The sequence below is a fragment of the Salpingoeca rosetta genome (assembly GCF_000188695.1).
Source record: "Salpingoeca rosetta unplaced genomic scaffold supercont1.7, whole genome shotgun sequence".
Taxonomy (NCBI): domain Eukaryota; class Choanoflagellata; order Craspedida; family Salpingoecidae; genus Salpingoeca; species Salpingoeca rosetta.
In genome coordinates, this window is record NW_004754927.1 from 1,948,434 (window position 1) to 1,958,194 (window position 9,761).

Below are 9,761 nucleotides of genomic sequence, written 5' to 3' on the forward strand. Positions count from 1 at the left end.
GTGTGTGTGTGTGTGTGTGTGTGTGTGTGTGTACTTGCATGTACTTGCATGTGGTTCAGCCTGCTTGTGTCCACGTCGTACCCGTGCCTTTTGTGTGCACCGCTGCAATTCGCTTGCCACTGAAGCCTGCGCATGTCATGGTGTGTACTCGGCCTGTGTATGGTGGTAGGCTACGCTGTGGACCCCAGCGTCTCAACACACGTCGCATCGCAGCGGTCAGTGGCGCGCGCGCGCGCGTGTGTGTGGGTGTGTGCTTTTGTGTGTGTGTGTGTGGTGTGTGTGTGCTTGTGTGCGTGTGTGTCGTTTGTGTGTCGTGCGTGTGTGTGTGTGTGTGCTTGTGTTTTCTTGCATATGTGCGCACGTGCTACGTGTTTGTCACATGGTGCACACATCTGCATTTATGTATGTCCTACGTTGCATTCACTCCACCGATGAATGCAAATGACGACATACCTTCGCGTGACTACACCATCCTCATCTCCGCCCGCCCGCGCGTTGCGTGCAAACACAACACACACACACACACACACACACACACCACACACCACACACACCACACACATACACACACACACACACACGCACCACACAGGTTCATTGGTGATGTGTCAAGTGCATCCGCCAAGCAAGGCGCGACGTTGGCAACGGGGCAGGCGTCACGCTCCCGCCGCCGCCGCAAGAAGAAGGGCAACCCAGGCGATATCGACGACTACATGGGTGCGTGTGCTTGCGGCCACTTGGCACGTGGGATCACGGCTCACGTGTTGGCGTTGGCGGTGTCCTGTTTTTCCCCTTGATGCTGCTGCGGCTTGGTGTTGCGGATGTGCGCATTTGAATGTACCTGTGGTTGTCATCGTCACAGCTGCTGCTGTGATTCTGTACCTGATTGGTAGCACGCTATTGAAACTTGGTTGCGCACTGCTGTGGCTTGTGCTGACACTCCGCTTCACCTGCTCACCACCACCACGATCATCACGATCATCATTGTCTTCACCACCACCACCGTCACCAGGCCCCTGGGCGGACTTTGAGGGCGAGACACGCGTTGCAAAGCCGTCTGAGGAGCAGATGGCTGTGCTTGATGAGTACGCGAAGAAGCGCAAGGGCGAACAGGGCGACGCGAGCCTTGATGAGGCCCAAAAGGCAAAGAAGGAGGCAAAGGAACACTCCACCCTCCACAGTGCGTTCGGTAGTAGTAGTAGTAGTAGTAGTAGTAGTAGTAGTAGTAGTAGTAGTAGTAGTAGTAGTAGTAGTAGTAGTAGTAGTAGTAGTAGTAGTAGTAGTAGTAGTAGTAGTAGTAGTAGTTGTTGTTGTTGTTGCAGGTGAACACAAGAAGGATGATGATGATGATGTTGTTGTTGTTGTTGTTGTTGTTGTTGTTGTTGTTGTTGTTGTTGTTGTTGTTGTTGTTGTTGTTGTTGTTGTTGCTGCCGCTGTATCCCCCTTCCAGAAACATGAATTGTTCACCACTTGCACATGTGTGCTCATGCTTGCGCGTGCGCTTTTCATATGTGTGCGTGTGTGTCAACAGTCAAGGACGCGTACGACTACCAGGGCCGCTCCTTCCTCCATCCACCGCAACACGAGGGCATCAAGGTCCGTTGCCTGCATGCATTGATGCACCCGCGAGTGTGTGTGTGTGTGTGTTTGTGTGCATGTGTGTGTGTGTGTTGTTCGCTTGTGAATGGGAGTTGCTGCCGCGTGGGTGGTGCACCTGTTGTATCTGGGTTTGCTTCGCCACACACACACACACACACACACACACACACACACACACACACACACACACACACACACACACACACACACACACACACACACACACACACACACACACACATTCACATTTCCACACACCAAAAGCACGTGCTCACACTGATACACCATCACGGCCAACTCAACCCCCCCCAACACAACCGAACACCACACCACGGCTGCGTGCAGTATGGCGAGGCGCCAGCCAAGTGCTTCCTTCCAAAGAAACTCATCCACACGTGGCCGGGGCACCCCAAGGGTGTTGCTGCCATTCGCTTCTTCCCCGTGTCGGCGCACCTCCTGCTGTCTGCGGGCATGGACGGGAAGATCAAGCTGTGGGAGGTGTATGGCCAGCGCAGGCTCATCCGCACATACCACGGCCACACAGCGGTTCGTTGCGTGCTCTCTTCGCTGTATGTATGTATGTACGCTGTGTGTGCATGTGTACGTGTATATGCGTGTATATGTGCGTGTGTACGTGTATGCTTTTGTGTACGTGCGTGTGTTTGTCGTATGTCTGTGTATGTGCACGTGCATATGCATGCGTGCGTGTCTTCCACCTGTGTGTTTGAGTCTCTCGTCTCACCACCACCACCACCACCACCACCACCACCACCACCACCACCACCACCATTGCAGGGTGTGCGCGACATTGCCTTCAACAACGACGGCACGCGCTTCCTCAGCTGCGGATACGATAAGCTCATTCGCCTGTGGGACACGGAGACGGGCGAGTGTCTCGGGCACTTCACCAACCGCCACGTTCCATATTGCGTCAAGTTCCACCCGAGCGAAGACAAGCAGCATCTCTTTGTTGCCGGCACATCGGACAAGAAAATCATCTGCTGGGACACCAACACTGGCGATATTGTCCAGGAATACGACAGGTGCGGGCGCATACTTGTGTGTGTGTGTGTTTGTGTGTGTGTGTGTGTGTTTGTGTGTGTGTGTGCATGTGTGTGCATGTGTGTGTGCATTTGTGTGTGTGTGTGTGTATGTGTGTGTGTATGTGCGTAAGTCTTTGCTTGTCTGTTGATTGCTCTGGCCCACAGATTTCATCTCCATCAACTGTCACTCACGCCACAACCCTCACGTACCCTCCCGCCTCCCTCGCAACCGTGCGAACACCCGACTGCAGGCATCTTGGCGCGGTGAACACGATCACGTTTGTGGAGGAAGGCCGACGCATGGTGACCACCTCCGACGACAAGTCGATGCGCGTGTGGGAGTGGGACATCCCTGTGGACATCAAGTACATTGCAGATCCGTCCATGCACTCGATGCCCTCCGTTGCCGTCCACCCCAACGGTGCGGCGCTCGGGATGGTGATGATGGTGGTGATGATGGTGGTGATGGTGGCGGTGGTGATGGTGGTGGCGGTTTATTTTCTGCATGCACATGTGTGCTGCTCTGCTGGTTGTTGCTTGCAGCCGTCTGTCAACACAACGTTGCCTTTCGCCTCACACACATTCTTACACATGTACACACCCACCCACCCACACCCACACACCACACCCACACCACACACACACACACACACACACACACACACACACACACATGTACTCACACACACTGCCTGCAGGCAAGTACATGGTTGCGCAGAGTTTGGACAACCAGATGCTCGTGTTTGGCGCGCGGGATCGCTTCCGCCAGAATCGCAAGAAGATCTTCAAGGGTGAGTTGGTGTTCATCTTGTTGGTGCGTCTGCACACGAATATAGACGCACAGCCAGGCACACTCACACACTCACACATGCACTTACACACTCACACATGCACTTACACGCACTCATATTCACACATGCACTCACTTACACATATGCACACACTCTCTCTTTCTTGCCATGCTGCCGACCATCGCTCCATCTCCACTGCCGTCTCGTGTTCTCAGGTCACGTTATTGCTGGGTACGCGTGCGGGGTGCACTTCTCGCCCGACGGGACATACGTTGTCAGCGGCGATGCGTACGGCAACTTGTGCATCTGGGACTGGCGCACCACGAAGCTCTACACGTGAGTGGCGATTCTGGTGGTGTTTGTTGGTGGTGGTGTCGGTGTTGTTTGTTGTTGTTGGTGTTGTTTGTTGGTGTTTTTGGTGTTGTTTGTTGGTGTTGGTGGTGTTGTTGTGCGTGTCTGGCTTCCCCGTCGTCTGTACGTTTGACCGTTTTTACACACAACCGCGTCCCGCTCACCACAACAATGCATCTCCCCCTGTGGTTGTCCCCTCTTTGGTTTATTGGTGTCCACTCTGTGCGCGTGTGGGTGTGGGTGTGTATGATGGCGCCGCGAGCAGAAAGCTCAAGGCGCACGACAAGGTGTGCATCGACGTGGCGTGGAACCCGAACGAGACCTCCAAGGTCGCCACCGCCAGCTGGGACGGATCAATCAAGTATTGGGACTGAGCCAAGCACCACGGATCATGCACACGCAGAACATAGAGCATTTACAGCAAATGCACACGCATTTCACATGTGGTTGTGCAAGCACATACGCGTTGTTTTTGTTGTTGCTGTGGGGTGTTACACTTTGTAGGGCCGTGGGTTGTATTGGTGGGTGGTGTGGTGTCACGTGTGTACGGTTGACTGTGGGCGAAAACATGCATGTGTGGGTGAATCCTTCTACTTTTGTGTTGTTGCTGCTGTTGTTGACGACACTGCGTCCTCATGTGGCTGTTGTTGTTGTTGTTGTTGTTGTTGTTGTTGTTGCTGGTTGTGGTGGCTCTGCTCACTGCTGTCGTATGACTCTGGCTGGGGTGAATGAACGAATGAATGTGCGAGCAAAAACATGCGTGGTGTATGCGAGTGCGGTTGAAGCGTCGTGGGCTGGCGGCAATAAGCGAGTGGGAACATATGTGGTGTTGTAGTGGTTGTCATTGACAGCATCATCATGATCATCATCACGATCATGATCATCATGATCATTATCGTGATCATTTTCGTCATCATGATCATCACGCATCTGTTCCGTCCATGTCCTCCTCGCCATCGCCGTCATCATCATCAAGCCGAAGCTCGTGCAGATCAGCAGCAACCACTCCTATCCCCTGCCCATGCTCCGCCTGCGTGCCGTCGTGCTGTGCAGCCTGCACCTCGCCAATCAGCCACGCCGCAGCGTCGACCGCTGTTGGGAACGTGAGTGTGTCGTCATCTACATCCACGGCAAACGCAGCCTCCCCATGCCCGTCGTTGCGGCGATGGTGCAAGAGCGTGTGGTACACGCGTCCACCGCTGGTGCAGGAGAGGAGGAGTCTGTCTGGACGCAGTGCCGACGACGACACGAGGAACGATGCCTCTGCACTCTTCTTCAACAGGTCCTCCACCTGGGAGCGACTGAAGTTGGACTTGAAGAATGGCTGCATGTGCAGCGGCATGGATGCGTCTGCGGCCATGTGGTGCGCAAGATCGTGGCCGTCGTGGTCGTCAAATGGCTGCGGGGTCAACACCAGCTTGTCTGTCGGCAGAGACGCTGCCGGCGGGTCTTCCACGGAGAGAAGCACAAACACCTGCGTTCCGTCTTCCAACCTGACAATGTCAAACAACAAAATACACGGCGTCGTCACAACGTGTGAGCACAGGAAACAAACCCAAAGCACAGACATAGACACAGGCACAGACGCAGACACAGACGCAGACACACAACACAGCACACAATGTCTTTCACACACACAACACAGCACACATCAGCTCTCACACACACACTCTCTCTCACGCTCACTTTCACATACGCACACACGCGCGCGCACACGCAGGCACACACCTGTGCTTTGTGAAGCGCTGCTCGAGCTGGTGCTTCGGCGTGTTGCCGGGCGTGCGCATGAAGACGACCCCTGGCGTCTCGGGATGCGACTTGAGAAAGTAGAATGCATACTGGAGTGCCGCTTCCTGCACGAACCGAGCGAGCGCGGTTGCATTGACAATACCCATGCGATCCTCCCTGCTGCGCGCCACAAGATCCACCACATCCACAGGCTGCCCTTCCTCAATGCAGTCAAATGCCTGGTCCAAGACAATGTAGGCGCCCGTATGGGACACGCTGTCGTTGCAGTGCACGAGCAGCGGCGTGCGGCGCCGGTCTGTCTTGCGTCGATCTGCTCGCACCGTCAGCATCATCTCCACCAGCGGCCGCGGGTACATGCGGGCGCCATCTGATGTGGCAGGGACGCCGCCGGGGGCGGGGGGCCAGGCGTGGTACCAGTACAGCACTACCTCGCGCGTAGCACCCGAGGCGTGCTCAAAGTCCAGCACAAGCCGGTCGTAGCAGTCCTTGCTGTCATCCACTTCCGCAAGCGTCACAGACATGTCGTCCATATGCATGGTTTGATTGACCTGCACGTAATCGAGAGTGAGGTGAGAAGGAGGGGAGGGGGAGGTGAGTTGGTTGCACGTACAGCGGCTGATTGAATGTGTGCTCTGGGGGATACGTTGTGCATGTGTTTGTGCCGCACGTGTGCAACTGTTTGTCTGTTTGTTAGTTGTGCAAATGGGCGTAAGCGTCATCATATTGGTTGGAGAGGCGGGTGAGCCAGGAGAGCACACTCACGTTGCTTGGCCAATACTTTTGACCATGAGGCTGTCCAATTTCGGCCAAGAGCACCATGAAGCCGACGTTGTGGTTCCAAATCATTTGCAGGAACGGCCGGAGTGTCGTCAGCGACGGTGTCTAGGAAAAGAACAGAGGGTGCGGTTGCGTTGATGAGAGAGTGCAGTACACGCGCGTGTGTGGTTGTGTTCGACTGTGAGGCACAACAGAAGTACAGCTATGGCAGCACCCGACAGCCCATGGCAACATGCGGAATACCAACGCAAGCGCAATTGCAGTGTTTTGCTTGCATGCAAGCAAACAAGCAAGCAAATAAGCAAGGATGAAGATGAACGAACAAGCGAAGCGCACAGCATCACGCACAGTGAGGGTGTGATCTCACCTCTGCTGCGATGTATTCGCAGGCCTTGTCTGGAGAGTAGCTGCGGACCCAGCTGGCGTTGACATATGTCATGTCTGAAGGGTGCAGCAGGACCTGGCTCACGTAGTTGGGGAAGATGTTGCTCCACCGGTTCCAGTCCGGGTGCAGCGCTGCATCTGAAGGGTCTGATGCGCGCAAGGGCAGGTCCACGAACGCGGTCACATCCAAGGGGCGAATCTCGATGCTGCCCTCCAAGTGCGATGGCAGCGCTGCCAGCTCAGCTTGGCGTTGCTGTTGTGTTGGGGCCAGCCTCTTCAATTGGCCATCGCGTTGTTGTTGTTGTTGTTGCTGCCGTTGTTGCTGGTGCTGTTGTTTTGGGTCGTGTCTGGCTGCAACAGAGGAGCGGACAGAGACGACGTCGTCGTCAGTGTTGTTGGCGTTGAGCACGACGGATGTGCGTGCGCTGCCGACTGTTGGTGCACGGGTGACTTGTTCCCGCGGCCTCCATGTTCCTTGCTGCCCAATGTTTGCTGGTCCAGACTTGGATGGATCAAACGCATCCCGGCTTGCCCTCTGGCCCATTTTTATAATCTTTCTTTGGTTTAGGGAGGGGGAGGGGGTGGGGTGCAGGTGCAGGTGAAGGCAGGGGGGGGGAGGAGGTGAGTTGTGCTGTTGTATTTGTATGCGTTGTGGTTGTTTGTTTTATTCTGTTGGCTTGGGTTGGGCGGTTGGCTGCTGGCTGGCGACGATGCGCGTTGCTTGCGAGCGAAACAAGCGACAGGATAAATTGTGTTCGCATCGCGGTTGCGTTGGTTGGGGTGGGAATCGTTTCTGTCGTGCCTTCGCCGTGTCCTCCACCACCCGCACAAACACTTACCGCACACGACAGCAGCAGCAGCAAACGAGTTGCTCGTCGCTCCAGTTAGCCAGGCAGCCCAAATCGCGAGCCACCACACTCAGCGGCAGCTTCAGCAACTTCACCGCACACACACACACACACACGCACACACACGTGCGCGCTCTCAGTGCTTGTGCACTTGGTTGAGGGAGCGTGTGACACGCGTGCAAACTGCAACGAACCAAACAGCACACAGATACATCACACTTGACACACTCTGGGTTGCGCACGCATACGGAGTCACACGCATACAACAATACCCCCCCCCCCTTCACACACACATACATACACACACACATACACATACACACACACACACACACACACACACACACACACACACACACACACACACACACACCACGTGCGCAGCACAAGACAGGGAAAAGACAAGAAGACCAAGAGCACAAAGCAGTGCGGTCATGGCCTGCCAGCATCTCCAACCATGTGAGCGGCCAAAGGCCATCAACGTGCTCAAGGCTTACGTTCATTTGCTGAAGCCCTCAGTGCAAGCAGCGCACGCGGCCAACACACTGGGCAATTCCTCCATCAACGACGACGATGTGATGGCGCGTGCAACCGCCAGCGCCGACTTACACCACCCCACATCGTCGCTGCACCAGCATGCGCACTCCCCTCCACCGGATTTGCTCGAGCCCGCCTCCTGCCACCTGTTTGGGATTGATGGGCTCAGCGATCTCCTGCCGCCCGCACACAGCGAGCCCCCGTCCAGGGCCCAGAGCGCCACTCCGCACGCATCCGACATGTCGTCGCTTCTCGCCTTCCGCACGGACAGTAACAGCAACAGCAGAGCCGCCCCCGCTGCCTTTGGAGGTGGCAGTGGGGGCGGGCGGTCGTGGTCCCCACCGGTCGCCTGTGACACGTGTAACGTCGCAGAACAGCACATGACGTTCATCTGTCTTGACTGCGTCCACATCACCTGCCTGCACCATTACGCGGACCACATGCATCAGTCTGGCCACAGCTTCTTCCTCGCCCCAGATCACCGCCAGCTCTTCTGCGCCAGCTGTGCCGATTTCACATACAGCGATATTGTCGCACACGCCATCGAAGTTGCAACGTAAGCCTCTTTGTGATGCCACGTGTACGTGAGTGAGTGAGCGCTCTGTGTGTGTGTGTGTGTGTGTGTGTGTGTGTGTGTGTGTGTGTGTGTGTGTGTGTGTGTGTGTGTGTGTGTGTGTGTGTGTGAGTGGCGCTTTTACATGTGCATCTTGTCATGAGCGAGGTGACTCTGACACACGCACACACATACACACATACACACACACACACACATATACACACATATACACACACATACACACCCACACACACCCAGGCTGTATTTGGCGAAGGATGTGCCGTACAACCTGTGCGATGACACCGTGTTGCAGACCTGCAGCCGCTACAACTCAGATGGGTGTGGTCTGCTCCCGTGTCCGCACACGTGGGGCCACCACCGCCCCTGCTCGTCGTCCTCCCACGACAGCAAAGACGGCCTGCGTGTGTTTTGCACAACAAGCAACGCTGACAGCGGGGCAGGGTCAGATACAAGCGCATCCCTGCACCATCATCATCACCACCATCACCATCACCAGCATCAACAGCACCGTGCTGATGAGTACGAGGCACCGGTGAATCTTGATGGCTCAACCCCATTCGCCGACGCTGCTGCCATCACGCGCGCAGACAACGCCCACAGCACCACCAACAGCAACAGCCGCCGCCACAACCCATACTCCCAGCACCACCAGCACCACCACCAGCACCACCAGCACCACCAGCACCACCAGCAAGAAACAAGCAGTGCACCGCCACCGTCGTCGTCGTCGTCGTTGCCGCACCAGCACAAGCGGGAGCAGTGGCGCAACACATCTGTCTCTCCAGCGTCGCTGTCGTCTGGAAGTCCAAAATCGTACACACCGCCGCCACCGCCACAGGCAAACACCATCCTCTCGTCCCACTCCCACTTTGGTCAGTGCTGTGTCGCGTGTGCGTCATGTGTGTATTGTGTGTGTGTGTGTGTGCTAGTGTGTGCTAGTGTGTGCTAGTGTGTGTGTATGCGTGTGTGTTCACATGTGTGTGTTGAGTGCGCAAAACCGAGCGCGACATTGTTGCCACAATTTGCTGACATCTTCACCACTGCTGGCGTGTGCACATGTGCAGGTCTCGGGTTGCGCGGTCTGAGCAATCTTGGGCAGACCTGT

General features: G+C 55.8%; 3 protein-coding genes across 3 annotated transcripts in view; 2 read left to right on the forward strand and 1 right to left on the reverse strand.

The window, feature by feature from the left end:
* The window catches only part of PTSG_12027 (pre-mRNA-processing factor 17), a 5,916-nt gene extending 1,378 nt beyond the window's left edge, over window positions 1-4,538 (forward strand). The window contains exons 5-14 of the mRNA XM_004995988.1: window positions 170-215; window positions 593-717; window positions 1,013-1,180; window positions 1,532-1,596; window positions 1,945-2,145; window positions 2,395-2,642; window positions 2,894-3,063; window positions 3,341-3,433; window positions 3,649-3,769; window positions 4,050-4,538. Coding sequence (XP_004996045.1) covers window positions 170-215; window positions 593-717; window positions 1,013-1,180; window positions 1,532-1,596; window positions 1,945-2,145; window positions 2,395-2,642; window positions 2,894-3,063; window positions 3,341-3,433; window positions 3,649-3,769; window positions 4,050-4,158 — 1,346 coding nt within the window. The 3' untranslated portion in view covers window positions 4,159-4,538. The remainder of the gene's footprint in view (window positions 1-169; window positions 216-592; window positions 718-1,012; window positions 1,181-1,531; window positions 1,597-1,944; window positions 2,146-2,394; window positions 2,643-2,893; window positions 3,064-3,340; window positions 3,434-3,648; window positions 3,770-4,049) is intronic.
* PTSG_03461 (uncharacterized protein) lies at window positions 3,975-7,243 on the reverse strand. Its single transcript, XM_004995989.1, has 4 exons — window positions 6,678-7,243; window positions 6,296-6,415; window positions 5,513-6,081; window positions 3,975-5,277 (listed from the first exon to the last, which is right to left on the reverse strand). The coding sequence occupies exons 1-4, from the start codon at window positions 7,236-7,238 to the stop codon at window positions 4,707-4,709; spliced, it is 1,821 nt and encodes a 606-aa protein (XP_004996046.1). The 5' UTR covers window positions 7,239-7,243; the 3' UTR covers window positions 3,975-4,706.
* Window positions 7,244-7,976: 733 nt separating this feature from the next.
* On the forward strand, window positions 7,977-9,192 carry PTSG_03462 (uncharacterized protein; the record flags this gene model as incomplete). Its single annotated transcript, XM_004995990.1, has 3 exons — window positions 7,977-8,635; window positions 8,894-8,979; window positions 9,044-9,192. The coding sequence occupies 3 exons, from the start codon at window positions 7,977-7,979 to the stop codon at window positions 9,190-9,192; spliced, it is 894 nt and encodes a 297-aa protein (XP_004996047.1).
* Window positions 9,193-9,761: the final 569 nt, after the last annotated feature.